Source organism: Anabrus simplex, chromosome 7 (assembly GCF_040414725.1).
Source record: "Anabrus simplex isolate iqAnaSimp1 chromosome 7, ASM4041472v1, whole genome shotgun sequence".
Lineage (NCBI taxonomy): Eukaryota > Metazoa > Arthropoda > Insecta > Orthoptera > Tettigoniidae > Anabrus > Anabrus simplex.
Window position 1 is genome coordinate 57,551,384 of NC_090271.1, and position 27,895 is coordinate 57,579,278.

The following is a 27,895-nucleotide window of genomic DNA, read 5'->3' on the forward strand; positions in this document are numbered from 1 at the left end:
TTTACAAACATAACCATTCTTTGAGATTCAGATTTGGCTGATGATGCTCTGTAAGGGAGCGAAACATGTCCCACAAATAACTTGTCTATTAATGATGATATTTTAAATGTGACAACATTATAATATATTGAACAGGTGGATTACAATAAAAACTTTATTATTGCAAATAACACATTTCAATACGGATTAAAACATGAGATTAATCACTTGCAATACTGAATATTGGCCGCACTTAAGCGACTGCAGCTATCAAGCTCGGTTGTATCTATAACTGCTAACCACATACTAGCACCGATGTCCAGCAAATGCTTCCCATTCCTGTTAGCTTCCATATCTTCCCCACATTTACCAATCACCCTTTTGTATCCTTCAGCTCTATTGAAATTGCATTGAAATCACCCATCATCACTATCCTATCCTTGCTGTTGATCTGGACTACAATGTCCCTCATTGCTTCATAAAACATGTCAACTTCATACTCATAAGCACCTTCACAAGAGAGAATTCTTGTCCTAATTCCTCCAACTGCCAAATCTACCCACATCATTCACTCATTTACGTGCCTAACATTAATGCATTCAGTGAATGGTGTAACTTGCAGCAGAAAGGAAGAGGTGTATGTTTGTACAATGAATTTACTCCTGCCAACTCCTGGATTCGAGACCATCAAGGCTTATTATGTAGTGAATGGCGTGAAGCAATTAAGATGACAGCAAACATTTCAGCAGTTAGATCGGTACCAGGAAGATCTCAGAACGATTCCCTTTGTAGGCGCTGCCTCAAGGAGATTGAAACTCTTGCACATGTTCTGGGATCTTGTCCTCATGGTGAACTTTTAAGGAATACGCGTCATCATAACATTCGCTCGTAAATTGCGGCAACGCTAAAAGACCATGGTTTCCAGGTATTTGAAGAGGTTCATGGCTTAGCGGACAACAGAAGCCACAGAAGGATTGACATCATTGCTTTCAAGAATAAGAAGAGAGGTTACATCATCGACCCCACAATTCGCTTTGAAAGCCATAAGTCGCAGGCCTCAGATGTTAACCTAGAGAAAAGGAATATTTACTTACCAACAATTCCTTACTACAGGGATAATACCAGATAGAGGAAATCGACATAGTAGGTCTGATGATTGGAGCAAGGGGAACGATTCCCGCTTTTGCCGCTAATTTCTGGAAACAGATGTCTCTGCCAGTTACAGCGTTACGGGAGATTGCCATCTTAGCCTTAAGGGGCTCACTGATAATTCTAAGAAATCACTGTTACAATTAGGTTACCTTCAACATTTATCAAGTACAGTATATCTATTTATCTTCTAAAAATAAATGTAAAAGTATACTTTGTCGCAAGGCAGCCTCTGCATGAGAGGAAGTACTTCATAAAATAAAATGGAAAACCTTACTGATCCTTTCATGGAGAAAAAAAAATGCCTAGCCTAGACAAGCTCAAGTTTTCCAACTTCACTTTAAAAAAAAATACAATCAAACAAACAGACAAACAAACAAAGTAAGATGATGATAATAATAATAATAATAATAATAATAATAATAATAATAATAATAATAATAATAATAATAATAATAATAATAATAATAATAATAATAATAATAATAATAATAATAATAATAATAATAATAATAATAATAATAATAATAATAATAATAATAATAATAATAATAATAATAATAATAATAATAATAATAATAATAATAATAATAATAATAATAATAATAATAATAATAATAATAATAATAATAATAATAATAATAATAATAATAATAATAATAATAATAATAATAATAATAATAATAATAATAATAATAATAATAATAATAATAATAATAATAATAATAATAATAATAATAATAATAATAATAATAATAATAATAATAATAATAATAATAATAATAATAATAATAATAATAATAATAATAATAATAATAATAGGCTATACTGATGAAGGATGAATATGGTAAGCTGGCCCATAACAATAAAGACAATGCAGAAATTCTGGCTAAACATTTCAACAAGCTTTTAAATTGTGAGGAACCTACAGAACTCCTTCATTTGGACACCAACACCCCGATAAAAACATCACCAGAGAACATCAATCCCCCCACAATAAAGAAAGTCTACCAAACTCTGAATAAATTAAAAAACTACAAAGCACCAGGAGAAGATCAGACCTTTGCGGAAATCTGGAAATATGCAGGAACATCAGCAAAAGTTGCCCTCCATCAACAACTTGTCCCTATCTGGATTAAAGAAGAACTACCAGAACACTGGACAACAGCCCTCATTCATCCACTGCACAAAAAAGGGGACAAAACCGACCCTAATAACTACAGGGGAATCTCGCTCCTAGACATAACATACAAAATATTTTCAATAATCATCCTTAATAGGATAAGTTTACAACTTGAGAAAGAACTAGGAGAATATCAAGGAGGTTTCAGACCCTGGAGGAGCTGTCCTGATCAGATCATGAGTCTTAAGTTGATAACGGACTATAACAGGAGAAGAAACAGAGATATGGTGATAACATTTGTAGATTTCAAGAAAGCTTATGATTGCATCCATAGAGAATCTCTGTTTAAAATTTTAAGACACCTTGGACTACACCCCAAATTAATAAACATGATTAAATTAACTCTTACCAATACCAAATCAAAAGTGAAGTTTAGGGGTGAAACATCTGAGACATTTGAAATTAAAACTGGACTACGGCAGGGAGATGGGCTCTCACCACTATTATTTAACTGTGCTCTAGAAATGGTAATGAGGGAATGGTTTAGAATATGTCCCCCCAAAATAAATATTGGCCAAAAAATCAAAACAAATTGCCTGGGTTTTGCTGACGATTTAGCATTACTAGCAGTGGACATAAAAGAAGCAAAAACCCAGATATCAGAACTTCAAAACATTGCAAATAAAATTGGCCTCAAAATATCATTTGAAAAAACAGAAATTATGCCCCAAAAACCAACACAGCTAAAAGAAGTCACCATAAATGGTAATAAAATCAAAATAGTAACTCAGTTTAAATATCTTGGAGAAGTAATAACACATAACTTAAATGAAAAAATATCAATCCAAGTAAGAACAAATAGATTAGCTAAAGCACAAAAATTAACATGGGATATCTACAAAAAGAAATGTCTATCAATAAATACATAAATAAAACACTACAACACAGTTATAAAACCGGAAGCTACATATGCAGCAGAAACACTCTTTTACCTGAATAAACAATCAAACACTGACAGACTTCAGAAAGTTGAAAGGAGGATTGGAAGAACCTGCATCAACAAAAAATACCAAAAAGATGGACAGTGGCGGTTAATACCTAACAAAGTCGTGTACAAAGAGCTAGAACCCATTACAGATACTATGTGTAAGAGGAGACTGGGATTCTTTGGACACATCATGAGGATGCAGGATTCGAGACTTCTGAAACAACTAGTACAACACAATCTCGTCTCAAAAAATACCACAACAGGATGTAAATGGATCAGAGAAGTAAGAGAGGATCTGAAGAAAATAGGCCTTACAACAGAAGACACCATAAATAAGATAAAATTGAATACAAAACTCAAGAATACAAACCTCCGCTTTACCCTTACACAAAACAAACCAACAACACGCACATTTTCAACTAAGGAAAGGGCACGAAGATCAGAGCGTCTGAAGAAGTACTGGGAGGACCGCAAAGTCCGAACAATCCCTTCAAAGAGACCTGAACGACGGACTGACTAAAGTGATCCTAAAAGAAGAAGAAGAAGAAGAAGAATAGGCTAATAATAATGTGGCCCACGGTTAACACCCTTCCGGAGATCCAAAGGCCATGGTGAAACAACAACTGTATGAACAAATTAAAAATAAAAATAACATAAAATAAGATGATAATGATGATGATAATAATAATAATAATAATAATAATAATAATAATAATAATCAAGTGGCCCATGGTCAACTCCCTTCCGGGGATCCGAAGACCATGGTGATCGGCAATTGTATAAACAAAATGAAAATAAAAATAACATAAAATAATGCAAAATAAAAAGATTGGCAGAACGGCACAAGGAGGTTAAAGACCTTCCTTCATATCTCTCCTAACTGGGCTCGCGAACCAAGCATATTCCACACCTTCTATCATCCTCTCACTTAACCTACTCAGGTTTGCTGACACAGTCTTAGCGTTACAACACCTGCCATGTTAGTGTGACACATTCTCCTCAAGTTGCAACTTCCTATGTCAACTACTTCCTTGTTACCACTTATAATTCAATATACTTAACCATAATAAACACTCTTAGCCTAATGTACAATTAACAAACCCAGTCACTCGTAATCACCACCATTCCCCTCTTATTTTACTTTCAGGCCATCCTCACTTAAATAACTCCATTCTTTACAGACCACCACATCTGCCTCTTAATCATCGTCACTCTTACCTTCACTTATTATTCAAATATACTCGCAATCAAACTCCACACTTAAGTTCTGCCATCACGTCTAACCACTCTTAGCAACCTTCACTCAAAATTTACCATCAAACTTTCCAATCTCATACTGCCAACTCAAACTCTTATTCATACCTCAATTTGCCAACCATACTTCACTGCTTCCCTTTTCCTCACTCTTTAATCACTCATAGCAGCCATCAAGAACGGTTAACAAACCCACTCTACCCTATACCATCTATCCTCACAACCTTCTCTCAAAATTTCCATCATACTTTCCTTCCATTTATATTTAACAAAAACAATCACTCATAACCACCACATCTGGCTCTTTAAATTCACTATTCATTTCAAATACAATTAACAATGATTACCATTATACTTTCTATTCGCATACCGCCAACTCAGCCTCTTACTACACTGCCTCCCTTCTCATACATCCCACCCCATAATCACTCTTACCTTCACTTAAATACAAATAACATAAAAATAACCATCAAACTTTCCAATCTCCAATTTGCCAACCATATTCACTTCCTCCTTTATCCTCACTCTTTAATCACTCATAGCAACCTTCAAATACAATAACCAAACACACACTACCCTACACCATCTATCTTCATATACCACCACATCTGTCTCTTAATCATAATCACTCTTACCTTCCTTTATAATTCCAAATATACACACAAACAAACTCCCCATTACATTCACTATTAATTTCAATTCATTTTAGCACCAATACCTAGCTTACTTACTACTACTACTACTTAACTTTTTACTTCTCGTCACTTTTACCTTTCTTATTCCATAGTTGCTTGAGGCTCAAGCTTCTCCTTTTAGCCAAAGCACCTTTTACTTCTGCTTCTTCCCTCAAACCATTATTTTCACTTAGATTATGACCACTTGCCATTTCTTGTGTTCCCCCCCCCCCATCTCATCCTTGTTTCCTCATTTCTTCTCTTGCACAGGCCTCCATCCTCAGTTCATTTTCTGCTTCCCTGCATCCTTCTAGAACCGCTTCTAAGATATCACTTCTGCTCGGTGTTCCTCTCTTGTTAATATGCCCATCCTCACCCGCCCTACTGATTTCTTCTTGCTTCAAACTCTCTTCCATTGCTTTCAGTTTCATCACAGTTCAATTTCGAGTCCAATTCCCAGAGCTCACCACCAGTAACTGCCCCCTAATATACGCCCTCAACCCCTGCAGTCTTGCTCCCACTAAACGTTTCTTCAAAATGTTGGAATTCTTATTCTCCTTTCTTCCCAAATCCTCCTTATTCCCAATTTTCTCTCTCTGCAGATTGCCGGCAATCCCTGTCACTATATCCGCCATCAGTGAAGATAACAGCCGACACTTTTATGGGTCTCCACCCTCTCACCTTACCTACCCTCTCAACATTATCTATATCTACCTCACTAAAGTTAATTTTCATTTTCTTTTGAATGACATCTACCACTTTACAAATAATGTCCACTTTAGCTTCTGCCTTTTCTTCCTCCACCCCGTAAATAAATACGGATTTCTTCCTACGATCTTGACTGCTGGCTGCAATTTCTTTCTTCAGATTTACCACCTCCTCTTCCATATTTTTTATTTTCTCCCTTAGTGTCATAATTTCTCATTCACTGTTTTCCATCTTTGCCTTAATATCTTTCGTGTATTCCTGTACCCACTGCCTCGTATTTTCATGTTCCTTAACTTGCTCCTGCAGCATCATTTTTAAATGTTCAAACGGGCATAACTCCTCCACTACCTCCTTTACCACCTTCCTTATAACTTTTATGTCTTCCCAGCTCATGTTGCTACTGCTCTGTGGGCCTGGATTTACTTCCATGCCTCCAATAACCAGCAGCATAGTGTCCACCACTGCCGCTAACAGCATCTCCACCTTCAATCCCATCTCTACTTTGCCTTCCTTTCTATTGTTAGTTCCCTTCTTCATTCTTCCCTGCCATCTCCCAATAATGACCCGGTATTGCTCTATACCAATCATCTTCCGATCTTCCTCATCCCACTCCACTTGACCCGTCCACTCTTTCTCCACTCCACTCAACTGGCACACACTACACAACCCGTCCATTCCCTTTGCTTGCTTAAGCTAGACTGACGTGCCTAACAGAGACTATGTTACGTGTACTAGTATTCATGATGGCCCTATGCTACACTCTGCCCTTCCCTTTCTAACACCCATCAAGTACACTTTATAATCTACAATCTCTTCCTCGTTATCTCCCCTTACACAAATATCATTAACACCTGCTTCATTTTCTTTCTTCCATAAACCCCATTAATATTATAACTCCCCACCAAATTCCATTTAGTTCTTTCTTTCTTCCATAATTCCCATTAATATGTGTAACTCCCCATTGAATTCCATTTAGTTCGCCAAGTTGTTTCCAAGGAATCCCTCACCTGCCAAATGGGAGTGGTACTCCATTACTCCCGTAAGTCTGAGGCTTGTTTAAAATGTTCCGAGCATGCTCGGTTAAAATTTTGTGAAGCAGGATGCTACCCTTACTTACACACAGTCCCAGTGAGGATTTCTCCTTTAACGGGTTGACTGCCTAAGCACAAAGAGGGCCATGACTCAGAATTTGTCCGAGATGCCCACTCCCATCCCATAACAACAGGAATCTCGACTCTCAGAACCACTTACCTCCTTAACAGCATGTCCAGCCAACCCTTCTATTGTTTACGTTACCTGGGCTTTATTTTACACTGACGACACATCTATGTGGATCAACATGTTTTAAATAAGTTTTAATTCACTGATGATGGGCCTTAGTGTCCAAAAATAGTTATGAAGTGAATATTTGTGTGCTGATATGACTGTTAGATTTTAATAATAATTATAGTGTTTAGTGTAGCTATACATTTCTATAGTTAGCCTCTAATTTCTAGTATTTTATAATCAGGATATGTTTAACTAGAATAATTGTAATGTAGTTATTCTATCAGTTGGTTCCATGATTGCACTATTGTCATGAAATCTTTGTGTGTAGTATACATTATTCCCTCCTGCTGACATATATAAATAATTATATTCATAGAATATGGTATTTTATTTCTCTTGACATTCCACATTTTTTTGAAGAGATAAAGGAATGGCTGATAAAGGCAAGTGTAAGGACTGTGGGTGTGAATAGGAACGAAGAAAGAAAAGGGTAGAGATAGCAAGTTTGAGGGAGATAATTAAGACTTTTTTTTTTTTTTTTGCTACGGGCTTTTACGTCGCACCGACACAGATAGGTCTTATGGCGACGATGGGATAGGAAAGGCCTAGGAGTTGGAAGGAAGCGGCTGTGGCCTTAATTAAGGTACAGCCCCAGCATTTGCCTGGTGTGAAAATGGGAAACCACGGAAAACCATTTTCAGGGCTGCCGATAGTGGGATTCGAACCTACTATCTCCCGGATGCAAGCTCACAGCCGCGCGCCTCATTAAGACTTGTAACAGAAGACAGGAATGAATATAGGTCTTTCTGAATGAACATACAGAATACGGTAGGTAGGCAAGAGAGAAGGGAAGGAAGGGGAGAAGTTGTGGAAGACAGGTGGGCAAACATTTTAGGGTCAAGAAAAACCACGGCTATGGTTTTTCCTCATGCAGTGGGCCCAGGATTGATATCTGTGCATAGTATGAGTCAATGCAGTTAGACCACCAGAAGGAAGGTGAAGATAAGGGAAGTGGTGCAGATGAGGGGTGGGGCAAAATGAAAGACAGCAGTAGGAAAGGGAAATATAGAGTAGAGGCTAGGAAGAGGAAGGTGGAACAGGGTAGTGCACAGGAAAAAAGTGAGGAGAAAGTTGGTTCTACAGGCATCAGAGAAGTTGAGGGAGTACAGGAGAGGAGGAGAACAAATGAGGAAGGTGGGGATGAAGCTGTGGTCATGATGACTCAATTGTCAGGCATGTGGGGAAAGTGTGTGGAGGAAAAGGAACCAGGGTAGAATGTTATCCAGGGATTAGGTTAAGGCAGACATTGAGGAAAATAGAAGGAAGGGAGGAAAGAGAATAAAGAGAAGGTGCTAATTCTCCACATTGGTACCGATAACGTAGCAAGCAGGAATAGGTACCGGTGTTCTCGCCAGGAATTTTCATCAGCTGGGTGGTAGAAACGAGTAGCCAGGTAGGGAATACTACATAAAATATTAATATGATACAATTTCAATTTATTCCTCCCAGGGCACTAATAGTAATATCAGATAGATAAACATTAACTGCAAAATTGAACTATTTTAGTGTTATTATCACAAACAAGATATTAAGGGGTATTTTGAAGTTCTAGTGTTCTACTGTTCGTAATCACTAGGGTACCTAAAGCAGTAGCCCACAAAATATGCAAGCAAATACGCCCTAAAAACTATCTAAACATACCCAAAAATGAGGTAATATTTGACTTAAGCATGTTAGGGAGTTTAAGAGTATTACTAACACTAAACGTATACGGCCCCGTGGTGCAGGGGGCAATGCGTCCGCCTGTCACCCGGCGGCCCCGGGTTCGATTCCTTGCCGGGTCAGGGGTTTTTAATTGTAAATGATTAATATCCCTGGCCTGGAGACTGGATGTTTGTGTCGTCCTTAACGTTCCTTTCCCCACATTCAACACTTTACACTTCCGCAATTACAATTACATGCAGGTTAATATCATATAGTGCAGATAGTGGCAAAAGATCTACAGAGGTTGACGCTACAAACAAATATCACATTTAAAAACAACAAAACACTAAACATGCAAAGTGTCAAAAAGTAATTAACGATAATATGGTAGACACTTTTATTCACGCAAACTGACAAAGCTACAGTAGATTAAAACTTTCCATAGTCTACTGGAATAATTGTTCTCTGTAAAGAGAAGAAAAGAAAGTCTTAAAAAAGCAAGGATGCTCTACAAAATTATGCCTACATGATGTTCCACATTTCTCACAATCATATACCGAGGTTTCAGTTTCCACATTAGTTACAACTACCCTTCGAGTGTTTTACTACCTTCACATTAACAACAAAAGCAGCAATCTTGACCACGTCTTTTGCAAGACATTTTTTTCTGTGTTGGTGATATCGCTTTTATTTTGTTAGAGTAAAAATGTATGTACTATCGCATTAGGAGAAATAACAGACAAATTCAACTGAACCATTTTATTAGAACTTCAAAATTTATAAAAGAAGAAGTTTTAGTCTCAGACCAAATGATTTTAGAATAACCATTCACAGTGCTCCATTGATATTTTCCCATGATTTTATCAAATGTTTTCCATTTTCACATATTGCATACCAATATTTAAAGTAATAAGGTTACAAGACTAATTTTCTAAGCTTCTTTTTTAATATTATGTGTAATATTTTTAAGACTAGCAATTACCCGCAGCTTCGCTCGCGTGGATTTCATAATTTGATCACTTCTGAAAATTCCTGAAGTATAAAAACTCGCCCAAAAACTGAGTTTCATTTACCTCAGAAATTCTTTGTAAACCATGTTTGTGGTATTACCTTTTGGGGCTAAGGCAACCATGAGACAGAGAACTGTACATGTGAGAAACAGTCTTCTCTCATGTCAAAAAAATTAATACGTTTCTTTATTTCATTTTTTTGCTAGTGGCTTTACGTCGCACTGACACAGATAGGTCTTATGGCGTCGATGCGATATAAAAGGCCTAGGAGGTGGAAGGAAGCGGTGGCCTTAATTAAGGTACAACTCCAGCATTTGCCTGCTGTGAAAATGGAAACCATCTTCAGGGCTGCCGAGAGTGGGATTCAAACCCACTATCTGCTGGATGCAAGCTCACAGCTGCACGCCCTAACTGTATGGTCAACTTGCCCTGTTTCTTTATTTTTAAAGGAGATTCCAAATACCTATTCCCACATCTGTAACATATTCAGTTTTTGAGATATGCGTAAATATCCCCCATAAAAAGAATTCAACCCCTTGATCAGTCCTTCCTCCAAGCCCACCTAAGTGTATTTTCCGAAAACAAAAATATGTGTTTATTTTTAAAGGAGTTTCCAAATACCAACTTTCACATCTGTAACATGTTCAGTTTTTAAGATGTAAGAATCCTCATAAAAAATAATTCAACTACTTTCACTTCTTTTCACCCCTCGTTAAGTGCCTTCTCCGAAAACAAAAAGGTACATATTTCTGTATTTTTAAAGGACTTCATACATACCAAGTTTCTGTCTCTAACATGTTAAGTTTTTGACATACAATGTAGATATACCGGTACTCATTTTAAAAATTCACCCGCTTTTCCAATTCTTTCCAGCCCCTTAACTGGATTTTTCAAAAACAAAAAAATATGTGTTTCATTATTTTTAAAGGAGATTCCAAATACTAATTTTCACATCTGTAACATCTTCAGTTTTTGAGATATAAGTATTCTCATAAAAGTAATTCAACACTTTTTTTACCCCCCTTCCTACCCATTAATCTGATTCCCCCCTGCCAAAAGTGCGTGTTAATTTATTTTCAAAGGAGATTCCAAATACCAATTTTCACATCTTTAACACCTTTAGTTTTTAGATATAATTATCCTCATACAAAGAATTCAACTAATTTTTCAATTCACTCACACCCCTTAAGCGGATTTTCCGAAGACAAAAGAGCACGTGTTTCTTTACTTTGAAAGAAGATTCCAAATACAAATATTATGCCTCTTAACATCTTCGGTTTTTTGAGATATATGTATCCCCGTAAAAGGAATTCATCTCCGTTTTCAACCCCCCTATCAAGTTGATTCGCCCCCCTCCCCCAATGTGTGTTTATTTTTAAAGGAGATTCCAAATACCAGTTTTCATGTTTGTAATATCTTAGGTTTTTTGGTATATATATATATTCTCATACAAATAATTCAACTAATTTTTCAATTGCTTTTTTTTTTTTGTGCTAGTGGTTTACGTCGCACTGACACAGATAGGTCTTATGGCGACGACAGGACAGGAAAGGCCTACGAATTGGAAGAAAGCGGCCGTGGCCTTAATTAAGGTACAGCCCCAGCATTTGCCTGGTGTGAAAATGGGAAACCACAGAAAACCATCTTCAGGGCTACCGACAGTGGGGTTTGAACCCCCTATCTCCCAGATGCGAGCTCACAGCTGCACACTCCTAACCACATGGCCAAATCGCCCGGTATTTTTCAACTGTTCCACCCCCACCCCCTGTTAAGGGTTTTTTCCCCCCGAAAACCAAAGAATAAGTGTTTCCTTATCTTGAAAGCAGATTCCAAATACCAATTTTCACATCTGCAACATGTTAAGTTCTTAAGATATACTGTAGATATGCTAATTTTAAAAATCACCCCCTTTTTCATTTCTGCTTAAGTCGATTTTCAAAACAAAAAAACAAAAAGTATTTATGTTTCTTTACTTTTACAGGAAATTCCAAATACCAGTTTTTAAATCTGTAATGTTTTACCTGTCTGAGATAATTTGCAGATATACTCTTTTTTTTTTTAATTCACCCTGTTTGTCACTCCTGTTCACCCCCTATTCATTAGATTATCCAAAAACACATAAATACGTGCTTCTTTATTTTCAAAGGAGATTCCAAATAGCAATTTTCATGTCTGTAACAGCTACAGTTTTTGAGATATAAGTCTCCACCTAAAAAGTGTTCAACCACTTTCCCCCCCTTTTTTCACCCCCCCCCCCCCCTAATGGGATTTTTCTTAAACAAAAAAATGTGCGTTTCTTTATTTTTAAAGGAGATTCCAAACACCAATTTTTACATCTGTAAACTTTTAAGTTTTTGTGATATAGATATCATTTCAAAAATTCACCCCCCTTTTCACCCCCTTAGCAACGGAATATCCAAAAATCCTCCCTTAGTAAGCACCAAAACTGTAATATAAATGAATCCCCAAAATTTTATTTCTTTATGCCCAGTAGTGTTGGCTCAGTGATGATGAATCAGTCAACCAGTCAGTTAGTCAGAACATGTTATTTTATATAGATATAGATTGTATTACGACTGAAGATGCCCTAAAAAGGGCGTAACTTGTCCCGAAGGTGTTAAGTGTTAGTATGTATCTGTAACCACATATAGGCCCTAAGCGGACAAAAAGTATTGAATTGGTGGATTAATAAATACCTTCATTGGTTTTTAAGTCAGAACAATTTTCAATACGGATTAATCATGAGGTTTATAACATGTAAGGGAGGAGTGTTATGAAAATGTTGCAAACATTGGGCTGGGAAGAATTGGGAGTTAGGAAACAGGATGCTCGATTATGTGGTATGTGGAAAAATGTCACAGGTAGTTGTTAGCTCCGCCCTGTCAATATTTATTATAAACTTGTTAGTTTACACAATTATTATTCGTACATGTTTTGAGAAATGGCCATTCTCTTCATCAGCGAACTTGACATCATAAATCAAAATTCCTCATACACTAATATTTATTAACCTAACTTACACTACAAACACAAATAGTTTAAAATGTAAACATTTTAACACACACATACACTAAAGGATTTCCTTTATAACGCTTGTCTAAACTGTATTAATAGCTGTTAAGTTAGTCCTTAATGTTGAAGAAGCACTTCAAAACTTGATATTAAAAATGACCGTTGATCTCTTGGATGATCTTAAAAATTAAAACAATTAGGCTAACATCTATGGTCCTGCCTGCTGTTAAAAAAATCCTACTAAGAAGATTTTATCCTCCACGAAGTTATGGGCTTTTTACCTCATAAGACATGATATGGTACATAGTTTCATTGGACAAACTCGCCCTATGATGTTTCTTGTCCAAATGCAAACAGAGCGAAACAAACAATCTTGCCGTTCCCTTGAAATGAATGCCTGGTAGATGTTCTTCTTATTATAATGTAGCGGGGCAATGAATGCCTTATCACTCTCCAGCCAGACAACCAGTGTGTGTGTGTGTGTGTGTGTGTGTGTTTTAAAATATTTACAGTTTTAACTATTTGTGTTTTTAGTGTAAGTTAGGTTAGCTGATGAAGAGAATGGCCATTTCTCAAAACATATGAATAATAATTGTGTAAACTAATGAGTTTATAATAAATATTGAAACGACAGACCTAACAACTATCCGTGGCAATTTTCCATGAGCTTAGTCAATATGGACCAATCAAGTGCCAATAATGGTGAAATTTGTTGATTCTATATAGTAAGTTATGTTTCAGGACACCTGGGTGACTGCCCTAAATGCAGATCAGTTGTGATTGATGGACTGACAAATACGCCTTGCCAGAATTTTTCTTCTTCTTACATACATTCACAATCCGCAATCCACTTCTCAGAATGTTTCTGTCTTTTTCTGGAACTATTATTATTTTCCATCATCGATTTTTCTTCTCATAAACACTAAATTAGAAAGAAAGCTAGATAACAAAAGTATGCAACACTCACACAGTGAAATAATTCTCTAATTAAACTTGTATAGATGTGTACGGGTAATGAAAGAAATGTGTCACTGTGTATTCGCCCTTTCACTTCCAACTAACACAGCGCTCAGTGCAACGCCAATATGATATTGTCAGTGGAGAGATGGTGTGGTATGACATTAGTAGACGAATAAGCTTGAGGGGAGTTTTTAAAAGTAGGAAAGATCATAACAGGCTACAAAGATAAAGATGGAATTCAAGAGTACAAATTGAGGCAAAGAAACAAGGAGTAAGGAACTGGAATAAATTATCAAGGGAAAAGTTTTGATAAATTTCCAAGTTCTTTGAAAATGTTTAAGAAAAAGCTAGGTAAACAATTGATAAGGAATCTGGGTGACAGTTCCAAATGCAGTTCACTGATGATCGACTGATTGATTTGAATGCTCAAATCACCAAAGAATATCACTGATCAGTGAATCTGTGCACAGGATTTTGGATAACTACTCGAAACAATACGCGTACCATCAATTACAAGAGGGCAGAGTGGATTTCAACAGGGACAAAGCACTCAAAACTATACTTTCACACTACGTCAAACTAGTGAGAATACCATACAACTCGGAAGCCTATAGAACCTACCTATTACCTAAACTTAGAAAAGGCTTTTGACGAAGTACCATCTACAGAACTCTGGCAAGTCCTTACGAAACAATAGTCTAGTACAAGCCATAAGAAGTATTTATAACAATTGCAGGAACCAGGAACACAGAGCAAATCAAATGCCAGAAGAATTCTGAACTACTGTGGGTGAGACAGGACAACAGTTTTCAAGGTCCCCATCATTTCTTGCAATATGAGAGGTAGTTCCTGTATGCACACATTAGGTGACATAGCTGCTGGCTGTCCAGTCAGAAGAAAACAAAGCAGTACAGAACTTTCAAGATTCATGTTAATAATGACTGAAGAAAAGTTATTTTGGAAGGATACCATGCAAGACAAGTTAATAAATTTACCAAGAGATGGAAAATGGCATTGTACTGATAGGCCAAGGCCAAGTTTTGCTTATGTACCGTAACCCGCCTAAATTATTGCTTTGTATGAAGGATGTAGCAATGACTCATTAGATGGAACAGGTTCATACTGCAAGGGCATAGTGTGTTGCATCAAGTTGGTCTGTGAACTAATGAGTCAGACTCAGACATAATAAGACTATCAACCTAAGCAGTCTGATATTTATCATCATTGAGGGTAAAGTAGTAGCATATGAATCAATAAATGCACCAGTACAGGAATTACTTCAAAATGATGAACAGCAAAAGGCTACACACTACCCTTCTTTTCTCATTTTACAAACTACAAGCCTTAGCTTAAAACAAAATAGGCAGCACTGTGAAAGCATTCTAAACTATAAAGCACAGAACTCCAATACAACATTGCAAAACTTAAGTCCACCTACTGCACACAAAATCTACAACACAGTTCCCCGCTACAGTGCATGTCATATGAACTGTCATGCATGACATTACGTCTTCTTCTCATACAACTTTCAATAACGCAACGACGTCAACAGGTAAAACCATGCAAATCTGATTAGCTCGTGAGAGAAGCACCTGGCAGAAAAATATTTTCCACAGGACACTTACATGAACAAGAATATGACGGCGTTTATTTGTAAATACAAATTATTTACGCATTCATCACATGATCACGAGATTCACGTCAACGAATAGCAACTGTAAGTTGGTAATAACAAAATAACAGTTGGCAACGGAAGAATATAGCCAGTAGAGAAGACAATCGACCTGTAAACATCCTCTTTGACCAGAAATGTCAAAGAAATTGTGCAGTTCCAGTTGGTCCCAGTATGACTGACATTTCCATGTGGAATATATCTTTGTGGCATAGTAATCTTTGGAAAGATGGGTGTTGTGTGACAAGTAGCTTATGTCAAAGGTTAATTTATTTCCGTTCATGTAATCATTCCTAATATGTTTCTGAAATAGTCGTACAACTAAAACAAGCTGGTTAAGTTTTATCACTTTTCTACCGAACAAGAATGTGTTTGTGGAATGTTTCACTCTCTTTATCTCACGAAGATAGCCTCGAATTAACTGAATGTAATAGAAACTGAGTCATCGCCGTAACTGGTAAACGTATAAAATTATTGAATTATATTTTTTATCCGATTTATTTCAATTCTTATTTCTGATTATTCGTTCTTGCGAAACGATTATCCTGTATGATTTTAACTTCAGTCTTTGAGGTTGTCATTTAATTCTTGTAAAATCTTTATACCTATTAAATACCATTGAATGAGTTGATTGGTGATGAACTTTGTATAGTAGAGATAAGAATGTTTAAAAGACAATCACCTGTTTGATCATTGATAGCTGTCAGTGGTGGTGGTGGTTATTATTGTTTTAAGAGGAAGTACATTGATAGTTTTCATGGTGAGTGAAGATACCTATACAGATGAAATGGGTTGTATCTTCCCTAATAGACTGTATTATACTTCTCTTCGGCATGATTTTTTCTAGGTCTTAACTTTAGTTGAGATGAATTACAATGTTGCACTCTTCATGATTTAACTTTGTACAATAGAGAAGATTCAGAGTTCAAAGTGTATTCTTAAAATAAGAAAAAGAGACAAGAATATATTTTCTGGGTTCTCCTATCTCAACTGTATGCCCCTGATTTTTAGTTATCTGTTGTTGCTCTGGAAATTTGAAGGCAGAACTAAAGACCCTGATTATAATCTGATCCATCCTTAAAGTGATGACAACCCCATTCACTAATGAAAATCGATACACTTTCATTTTTCATTTAGAATTATGTTGATGCAAATTATTCAATAATCTATTGCAGATATTCATATATTTATTTTAGGAATAAGACTGACATAGTAGGTGCCAAGAGCCATTTACAAGTTTTAGAAATTTAAAAAATGGGACAAAATGCCAGTACACCTCTCGGGACAAGAGTAGGTGGTCACAGAAAATCATTGCGTGATTCCTGGCGTTCACCTTTCCCAAGAAGATCTCAGACACATCAGGGAGCTTTGAGTGCAACATTCCACTTCATTGATGATGACAAGGTAATGTAGTTCACTTTCTAACATGTCCAATATTTTGAATATTTGTATTATTTTTAAGCAGTATCTTTTTAAGTGTTATACTGTATCCCCTGTTGTGAGTTTCTATTCTGAGGTGCATAACTAGACATGCCTCTCCCTGTCAGCGGCATATCATGATTTACTCGCTTTCTTGCTCTCTGCGGCCCTTTGCAGTTTCGTGTTGTTTTGTTTAATTTTTAAATACTCTTGTTATTAGTGGTCCTATCAATAAATACTATATAACAAAAGTTGTAGAGAGTATAATTTCCCAATCATTTAAGTCTCGTACAGTTTCACAGTACCAGCTATGATAACAGAGATATTCATAATTTAGACTTTTGTTGCTTACACCATGTCAACACCGAAATATTGTCCAGTCATGTTAACCGGCGGCGGTGGTGCTCTTCTTAAGGAGAAAAATGCATGCTTGTCAGCGCATATCAGCAAAGGAAATTGTAATGATGACTATCAAAATGAGCAAAGGTCTTGCAGGAACGTAATGAAAGGAGGAAGGAGGTATCCGGATGACCAAATATAACAGTAAAAAGTCAACTAGATGTGAATGCCTACAATACCGAAAGCCAATACTTGACTTTGTTTTATACTGGAAGGAAGAGATCAAATCAAGATGAACAATAACACAAAACCATAGAATTAAGCATAATAATTTGTGAAGAATTACTGAAACAAAGAGCTCAGAATCAAGGAGAGGGATGATCAACCAGGTCAGTTTGAGATACTGTAGTCACATATCAAGGAGAACAGAAGCTTTGGAGAAGCTGATCGTGGAGGGTCAGGTGCAAGGAACTAGGCTCCAACGAAGAACTCAAATAAAGAATATTGACCAGATGGAGTCGGTTGAAAATGAAATGGCGTATGGCTTTTAGCAGCGGGAGTGTCCGAGGACATGTTCGGCTCGCCAGGTGCAGGTCTTTTGATATGACGCCTGTAGGTGACCTGCGCATCGTGATGATGATGATGATGATGATGATGATGATGATGATGTTGAAAACAACACATAAACCCAGCCCCCATGCCAGCGAAATTAACCAATGATGGTTAAAATTCCCAGCCCTGCCGGGAATCGAACCAGGGACCCCTGTGAGCAAAGGCCAGCACGCTAACCATTTAGCCATGGAGCCGGACAAGTAGTTGGTTGAAAGGTCTCTACATCAAGCAACACATCTAGCACATTATAGGAGAGCATGACGAGAACTTAACAACCACACAACATGGCACCACACCTTGTCAAGGATACATGGATAGCAGAGAGAGATTTACCTTTACCACATCTGTATAACTATCATACACTTTTCCTTTTACATTTTCAGATACTTTGTCTTCCCTGGTTCATACTTTTACAATTTATGGTTTTCTAAGTAGATCGAGCAGTAAGCCTTTTTTCTTATTTGAGTTATGCCCATTATTTTATTTTTAGTCCAAAGAAAGTCACTTATATGCTATGAAAGTGTGAAAAATAAATATAATTTAAGATTTGCAGAAGGCTATCTAAACAAAAAGGTAAACTTCTTGTTTATGTTTAAGACTTTTTACAAAATCCAACAGTTGTTAGGCAGAATTCATTGCTAGTTTATTGCTAAAATTATTTCATAAATGAAATATGTATGTGTGGTTTTTTTTTTCTTTCTTACATTCAAGTCATTTATTGTCAGTAATCTATACAAAAATTTGCATTTTGTATTTGCTTGTGAGAATGTATTTCCCTGTAGACTACCAGTAGTTGGAAAAAAGATGTATAAGCAAGTAGGAATGGCAAATGCTTGTTTCATTTCTAACATAGTATGAGGTTAGCTGTTGCAAGTACATTCTGCTAACAAAAGAAAATTTGCTTTTACATGTAGGAAGAATCTTCCCATCTATTTCTGTGGTCTGCTGTGAACCTTATGGTTTTAGAAGATACCATGATACATTTAGATAAAATCTAGTGCACTGTAAATGAGTGATATCCATCTTTTGTTTGCAGCATATAGAACAGTTAAATGTGAATACTGCCAGTGAGGAAGAACTCATGACTTTACCTGGAATAACACGAAGTATTGCCCAGAATATTGTTGAGTATCGTCTGACTATTGGAGGGTTTAAGAAAGTAGAAGACTTGGCTTTAGTATCCGGCATCGGTGCTGAGAAACTTGATTTGATCAGACCTGAAATCTGTGTCGGCAGACGGAAAAATGCCAGGTAAGGTTGGTGATGGTAGCAGCAGTTAGTTTTTATTTCTGTTTTAATGAAATCGTTGAAGAGCTATTTTACCATGTAAGGTATGGAATTGTTATAACTTCTACCTTTGTGTTTTGGTAATCTAAAAGTTCACTCCACTGTTAAACAGTACATCATTTTATATTACTCTTGAGTCTGAATGAATTCATACCTATTGTTCTTCTTTCAAGAAATCAGTAACATAAATTAATTGCTGATGATTTATCTCTCTTTCTCTCATTACCTTATTTTCCCAAGATAACATACAAACTCCTTAAAAAAATCCATGTTAACAACAGAATAAGTAATTAAATGTTGTTCATATGAGCTGATTATTTCACTTTCCTGATAGGGATGGTTATCAAGTGGATTATCATCATCATTATTATAAAGGAATAAGCATGTGAAATTCAAGGTATCTATGAAAGGAAATGAACATGAAAAGGAATGCATTTATCCTATTATGTGTTTCTTTTCATGTTTTATATATCTTGATACCAAAGTTTAAAATTACTTGGATGATAACTGTAGAAACCATTGATTTGTCATTGAGTTCACATGTTTATATGAAATTCATTTCATGTTTACTTTCTTTAAAAATAATGTGCAAAGTGAAACTTGACAATACTATAAGTCTGTATATGGAATCTGTGAAGTAGGAATGAGAAAACAAGCCTTCTGCACAGGCAGCATTGTAGATAACTGGTCCAATGAGTAATCAGCACAAAAGGAATAGAGTGGGAGAGGAAACAAACATGTTATACACATTTGACTGTTGGTTTTGTAGCAGAGAACATACTGAAACTAAAAACGTGCATTCTAGTATTTTTAAATAACAGTACATTGGTTTGTGTTCTGGAAATCTGCGCTATGCATGGAATGGTATGTGGGACCCTCGGAGTCATCTTAACGTGCCTACTTCCTGTGAGACCGGCTGGGAGAAAGTAAAGGGAGCATGCGCTCTTAGGCTTGGAAATCTATGGAGTTACGTCATGTGTGGCTCTTACTTCATACCCCCTATAGGTGGGGATGGTAGAATAACATCTACAGTATCCCCTGTCATGAGAGGCGACTAAAAGGGGCCCCATGAGCTTTGAATTTGGGAGCTTGGGTTGCTGACCCTTGGCTCTTAGCTGGGTCCTGGCATTCCTTCCATGTGCTTTTTTTTTTTTTTTTTGCTAGTTGCTTTACGTCGCACCGACACAGATAGGTCTTATGGCGACGATGGGACAGGGAAGGGCTAGGAGTGGGAAGGAAGCGGCCGTGGCCTTAATTAAGGTACAGCCCCAGCATTTGCCTGGTGTGAAAATGGGAAACCACGGAAAACCATTTTCAGGGCTGCCGACAGTGGGGTTCGAACCTACTATCTCCCGAATACTGGATACTGACCGCACTTAAGCGACTGCAGCTATCGAGCTCGGTCTTCCATGTGCTTGTGCCAGGCTCCTCGCTTTCATCTATCCTATCTGACCTCCATTGGTCAACTCTTGTTCTTTTCTGACTCAGATAGTATTTGAGCGTTGAAGGCCTGGGGAGTCTTGTTTTCACCCCCTTCATGGCCCTCATCTTTCTTTGGCCGATATCTTCATTTTTTGAAGTGTTGGATCCCTTCCACTTTTTCTCTGATTAGTGTTATATAGAGGATGGTTGCCTCATTTTACTTCCTCTTAAAAGAATAATCACCACCATTGGTTGTGGCAACGTACTCAACCATTAACCTGGCTCAAGGAGATAGGGTCATCTTCCCTATCCTTCACTTGAGTAATTCTTGTCTGGCGAGTAATTCTTGTCTGGCGCATCCACATGGCGGGGGTGGGTATCCTCCATATCAGTAGGCCAGTGTGAAGGAGAGCTAAGTTCAGGCAGAAACCCAGTCTTACAGGGTATAACGTGGAACCCATGCCCAGGGTTACAAATGAAGACCTTAACAGCATCTGAGGCAGAGAAGGAGACCTTCGGAATGGCGAAGATGGTGGATGAGGCACCCATTCTCTCTGGGGAAAATTAGAAGAGGAAACCACTGCCTTGTGGAGAAGAGGGATCTTCAAAGGCTAAGGGAGTAAACCTCGAAAGAAAATCCTCAGATGCGTTAGGCTTAGCAGGTCAGCGAATGAGTAAATTTGTACTTGCTTTCAACTACAATACAAGCCTCGGATGAAGTTTAAAAATGGAATTGATAAGTTTCTGACTACAGTTGCACAGTATGATGGTAATGCTGTTATGGCAGGTTTGATCCTGGCTCAGTCCGGTGGTATTTGAAGGTGCTCAAATACGTCAGTCTCATATCGGTAGATTTACTGGCATGTAAAAGAACTCCTGCGGGACTAAATTCCGAAAACCTCGGCGTCTCTGAAAGCCGTAAAAGAGTAGTTAGTGGGACGACGTAAAGCAAATATTATTATTATTATTATTATTATTATTATTATTATTATTATTATTATTATGGTAATGCTGATGTTCGTACAAGTGTTAGATCAGAGAACAAAATCCGATTTGTAACAATAAATATTTTAACAATGAATGGGACAGAAAATTAATTGATTGATCTAATGGAGAGACGAAAACTCGACATCCTGGAATTAAGTGAAGTAAAATGGAAAGGGAAAGGAATGAAGAAACTAAGAAAGGGGTACACCTTGTACTGGATGGGTAACAGTAATGAGAAAAGAAATGGAGTGGGATTTGTAGTGAATCAGAATGTTGAACCAATAGCTGAAGTTGAGTATGTAAATGAAAGAATTATAATAATGCACATACATGTAAACAAGGAACTACTGAAGATAATACAGGTGTATGCTCCACAGACAGGATGTAGCGTGAAAGAAAAAGAAGAATTCCTCAATGAACTGGAAATACATATTGTTGGAGATGGGATCATGATAATGGGAGATCTGAATGCTCATGTGGAAACTGATAGAATGGGATATGAGAATGTTCTGGGCCCACATGGGTATGGCGATAGAAATGAAGATGGAGAGAAACTGTTGGACTTTTGTATCAGAAATAACCTGATAAGAAAGAACACATGGTTTATGAAGAGGAATAGCCATAAGATCAGCCGATATAGTTGGGATGGACAATATGGAACACTCATCGATTTTATAATAACAGACCGAGAATGGGGAAGATACGTCATGAATACGAAGATAATCCCCACTGAAAGTATGGAAGGTGATCATAGATTATTGACTGTGGAATTAAAACAAGTAAAAATCCCTAAAATTGTATTGAAGAAGAAACCAAAGATCAGGATTTGGGAATTGGAGGAGGAGGAGGATAAAAGAATGGCATTCCAAGATTGTATAAAAAGGAAGTTGCCTAACACGGAAATATGAAGTGGAGAAGAAGAGTGGGACAATTTAGACAGACATTTGTGGAAGCAACAATTGAGGTATGCAGGAAAACAAAAGCAAAGGTTAAGGGATAGGGGACGCGGTGGTGGTGGACAGACACAATAAAAAAAGAAATAAAAGAAAGGAACAAGTTGAAGAAAGAAATGGGCTAGGAAAAGCAAAGAACATATCAGAGGGATGAGAATAAGATAGAAAGGTTACATGTGGAAAACAAAAGATTGAAACTACAAGTAAAGATAAGTATCAAGGAAGAAAAGGAGAAATGTTGGGGAGAGTTTACCAACAAAATTGAGCAAGATAGTCGAGGAAATTAGAAACTATTATATAGAGTAATAAAAAAAATAAAAAAAATCGAGGCATTAGAGAGAGAAGATGGATCCATAGTTTATGACGACAAGGGTCTTCAGAAGATGATGGCAAAGTATTTTGAAAAAATTATAATGAGGATGACTGCTCGCAGGAAAGAGGAGATAAGAAAATGGAAATAATAGATGGAGAGAAAGAAGAGAACCTGATAACATGGTTGGAACTTGAAAAGGCAGTGAGAGCAATGACCAAAGGTAAAACAAGTGGAAAAGATGAATTCAATGCTGATGTGATTAAGGCAGCAGGAAGCATTAGACTACAGTGGCTATACAGAGCCTTCAATGCCATATGGAAGGGTGAATGAATATCTGAAGATCGTCAACAAGGAAGCATTGTACCACTGTTCAAAAAAGGAAATAGGAAGAAATGTGAAAATTATAGAGGTATAACCCTATTATCACATGGGCTAAAAATAATGGAGAATGTCATAGACAGACTGAGGGATATAATAGAAACACAATTAGAAGAACAATGTGGCTTTAGACCAAAGGGATCAACAATAGACTTGATATTTACAGTGCGAACGATAATGGAAGAACATCTGGAAATGAACAAGGAAATCTTCTTCGTATTTTTGGATTTGGAAAAAAAGCTTATGATGCAGTTAACAAAAGACATGTAGGCCTACGGGAATGCCTACTGAAAAGGAATGTACCAAAATCATTAATTAACAAGATAAAAATGTTGTATCATGGGAGTAAAAGCAGTGTACAAGTGGGGAATGGTGATTCTAAAACATTTTATACAAAAAAAGGTCTCAAGCAAGGAAGTGCACTGTCGCCATTATTGTTTATTATATTGATGGATGAAATCATAAAACATGTAAAACATAGTATCGGTAGTGATGAAGTGAATGCTTTGGTATTTACAGATGATGTGGTGATTTGGGGAAAGGGAGAAAAGGAAGTACAAAGGAGACTGGACATTTGGAATGAAAATCGGAAAGAGTTTGCAATGGTAATTAGTAAAAAGAAAACTGTAGTCATGCACTATGAAAAAGAGAAGCCAAGTGAACACAGATGGAGAACGGTTAGAGAATGTAGAACAGTTTACATATCTGGGTAGCATTATTAATGGAGGTAATGAAATCAACCCTGAAATTAATAAGACTAAGTAAAGGTACAACATTTTATCATCATGGGATGAAAAAGTACCCAAGAGAACTAAATTAACATTATATAAACAGTATTTCATGCCAATTGTAACATACGAACTAGAAACGCTGATAACTAATAAGAGACAAGATAGTAAGATCTAAGCAGTAATAATGAAATTTTTAAGAACATTGGTTAAAAAGACAAGAAGAGATAGAATTCAAAATATTTAAATCAGGGAAGAGCTAAATATAGAACCGTTAGTACAAAACATACAGAAAGCAGGACTGAGATGGTTCAGACATGTAAACAGAATGGGAAAGGAACGGGTAGCAAGAAGAGAATTGAAAAGAGAAGTTAAGGGAAAGAGGCCAGTTGGAAGACCGAGAAGAAGGTAGATAGATCAGATTTGGAAGGGCATTAAAAAAGCTGGATTGGATGTGGTGGAAGTATTGTATTGTATTGACCAGGTGGACTTATAATATTGTAATAATACTTGAGACATATGTGGTGGAAGTAATCGAGCAGGAAAAGTGGAAGGACAGAAAGGAGTGGAGGAAGGTTGTTAACCACACCCGGGTGACTGAAGTAGGACAGTGATGATGATGATGACCACCACAGCCACCACCATCACCACTACTACTCTTACTCCATCGGTTCTGTGGACAGACATCAGTTATTTAGCGCACACGTCTTCTACCAATATAGAAACATGCCATTAGAAACCTCTCTTAATTCATGTAAAACAGTTGCTTAGATGTTTACCAAATGGCTACACTGCATCGTGTGTGCAAGTAGGCCCTGCACTGAGCATAATAATATTTGAATGGTGGAGTTCTGAATAAACTGAGCATAATGTGTTTATTTTAATATGATTTAAATAAAAATAAAGAAATTCAGTATATTACGAAATAAAATATTGTACTATTACAAGGGCAAACATGTTTAACGTATTTGTTTCAACTCATATATAAAACCCCACTTTACCACAAATGAAGGCTTTATCTATCTATCCATCCATCGATCACTTTCGGCTAGCATTTATGTTGTAAATAACTATTATAGTGTCTTGATAGGGATGAATGCTATAAATGTTAAAGTTACGTTCAGTCATCTCTAAAAATCAAAATGTTGGTAATTTTTTTATTCCTCCAGCTGTGCCTCTTCGAGAGCTCAGTCTTACGACAGTCTGCCCAGCACTGACACTCAGTATAGCAGACTTGGAGTGAAGAGTTCGCCCTCTTTGTACAACCGTGTTGTGAATGTGAACACTGCCACTGTGTTTGAGCTGATGGCTGTGCACGGTTTGAATCAGGAGCTGGCCGCCAATGTAGTAGCGCATCGAGAACGTCGGGGACCGTTTCGCACCATTGAGGATCTGCTTAAGGTTTTTAATCTTTCAACTTGTTTTCATTCTTCTTCTGTGGGATATTTATCTTATTCTTATACTGTGGTGTATCCATATTCTGCATTTGCAGGTGTACACAGATGCTTGAAAGTACATATTAATAGCCAGAGATCTTCAAATTTTGAGAGCACAAACAATAAACTGCAGCATATTGTGAGTTATTGACATTTGTGATGTATAAAAACTATTTCATCAGAATTATTTTAACTTACTATGTAACAATAATTCATAATTCCTCTTGATTGAAGATATGAGAGTTGATCTCATTGGTGGTTTTGCTGGATGAAATATTTAGTCTCTGTGGCCCATTTTAGAAGTGATTTTAGGCCATACATTGCTTAAACCCTATGACTGGTGCAAGGAGTATTTAAATGCCTTCCACATCCTGGCAGGCCCGTTACTGCCTAAATCGTCAGCCTGCATACAAATGCTACACTTGAAATAAATGTGGTATTAATTGGTGTTTTGAATTGAAATGTTAAAGGGTTAATAAAAATACTTCATATATTTTCTTATATTCAATAGTAGCTTTTCTGTTGGGTGTGGTTAACTATCCACAAAATAAAGGAATTTCAATATCTCTTTGAAGTGCCGTAAATACATTTTTTGTCCTTGCCATAGGGTATGAAGGAAGAATTCAGTGGACCAATGTTCTTCATTGATTGAATTCACTACATCGTTATCTGGGAAAATTGTAATAAAATATAATGGTTAGTTTTGTGAGTCATGCCAATTTTAATTCTGAAATTACCTGTAAATGTAACTGTTGTTCATTAAATGTCACCATCTGTCAATGCAGCTGACATATAAGGCACCATGAGAGTAGTTGCAGTATTTTCTGTTTTAGTATTGCTATTGCTGGTATAACTTTTTCTCACTATACCATTACTATCAAACTCATCTAATTGTCAGTTCGTAATTTTATTGCCACTTTTGTCATCTGTGCAAATTTCATCTACTACACTTTCAAGTTGACGGCTTCATGGCAGTAAACTGAAAGTGAAAGATTTTCCTGGTATTTTGCTTGTTCCAGGGTTCTAAAAGTTGCATGGTCAAGTTCAGATCTTGGCAGCCTCACCACCATCATCATCATCATCATCATCGTTGACCAACTCCAGTTTTCCAGGTGTGGTATACGAGCCCCTTTCATTTTGTTCGGTCCATGAACCATTCTTCGTTCACAATCTGCTCCCATTCCTGTCCTCTCTCCTCTACATCCTTCTTCACTAAGTCTGTCCATTTTTCTCTAGGTCTGCCCACTGTTCTCTTTCTCCTTATTTCTCTTTCATACTCCTTTCATGCAGGCCTATTAGCACTCATTCTTTTCACATGACCAAACCACTTCAGTCTTGCCTTTTGGATCTTCTGGAGTAAGGAGTCTTGTAGTCCCATGTCTTCTCTGACTTTTTCATTCCTGATTTTATCCTTCCTGGTCTTCTGGATCATTGTGCGTAGGAACTTCATTTCTGCTGCTTGGAGTTTTGAGTTGTCCTTCCTTGTTAATGTAGCGGTTTCCACACTGTATGTGAGGATAGGGGTGTAGTATGATTATACAGTGTCATCTTGGTTTTTAGTGGTACTTGTTTATCCCATAGTAGCTGTCTTACTTGGAGGTAAAAAATGTATTGCTTTGCTGGTTCGACTATTTACTTCATATTTAGCTAAGTTATCCTTGAACATTATACTACCCAAGTACTTAAATTCTGTGACACTTTCCAGCCTAGTGCCATTTAGCATGATTTATGGCTGATTGTCACCCTTCTATACCTTCAACACCACCGTTTTAGCCTTGTTGATGTTTAATCCAAATCTCTCAAACTCCTGACTCCACCCTTGCAGTCTCTCTTCCACATCTTTCTCTGAGTTGCCCCAAATTACTACATCATCTGCAAATGCAAATGCTTTTAAGTCTTGTTGCCCCTTTTCTTTTAGCACCTTTAATATGGTATCCATTACAATGATAAATAATAGGGGCGACAAAGCACTACCTTGTTGTACTCCCTTTCTGTCTCAAACCAGTCAGTCAGTCCAGAACCGACTTGTATACAGCTTCTGGTTTTCTCGTAAAGCACCTTAACTTTTGAAATTAGACTGTCTCGAACTTTGAGCTTTCTCAGGCACCCAAATAAGCTCGCTTGGTATGCTGTCTGTCATAGGCCTTTTCGATGTCAAGGAACAGTAGGTATAAAGGCTTCTCTTTTTCTCAATGTTTTTCCATTAGCACCCTGACAGCAAATATAAGATTTGTTGTTGATCTTCCAGGCCTAAAGCCATATTGTTCCTCTTCTAAAAATAGTTCTACAATTTCTCGAAGTCTATTCTCTATAATGTTTTCCAGAATTTTTAGTCCATGAGAGAGTAGAGTGATGCCACGGTAGTTGGTACATTTCCGTCTGCTGCCTTTCTTGTATATAGGTACAATTATACCTTTCTTCTAGTCTTCTGGGATGGTATTTTCCTGCCATACTACATTTAGGAGTCTATATAGTCATTGGATTGGTGGGGTTCCTCCTGCTCTCAACATGTCCACACT

The 27,895-nt window shown here is 37.0% G+C and overlaps 2 protein-coding genes across 2 annotated transcripts in view; one reads left to right on the plus strand and one right to left on the minus strand.

Annotated features, from left to right (window-relative positions):
- The window catches only part of c11.1 (maestro heat like repeat family protein c11.1), a 264,060-nt gene extending 248,631 nt beyond the window's left edge, over positions 1 to 15,429 (minus strand). The window contains exon 1 of the mRNA XM_068228566.1: positions 15,269 to 15,429. The gene's annotated coding sequence lies outside the window, so the exon portion shown is untranslated. The remainder of the gene's footprint in view (positions 1 to 15,268) is intronic.
- Positions 15,430 to 15,703: 274 nt separating this feature from the next.
- The window catches only part of LOC136876897 (endonuclease/exonuclease/phosphatase family domain-containing protein 1), a 121,314-nt gene continuing 109,122 nt past the window's right edge, over positions 15,704 to 27,895 (plus strand). The window contains exons 1-4 of the mRNA XM_067150651.2: positions 15,704 to 15,959; positions 16,699 to 16,906; positions 18,909 to 19,123; positions 25,110 to 25,341. Of these exons, the coding sequence (XP_067006752.2) occupies positions 16,757 to 16,906; positions 18,909 to 19,123; positions 25,110 to 25,341 (597 nt within the window). The 5' untranslated portion in view covers positions 15,704 to 15,959; positions 16,699 to 16,756. The remainder of the gene's footprint in view (positions 15,960 to 16,698; positions 16,907 to 18,908; positions 19,124 to 25,109; positions 25,342 to 27,895) is intronic.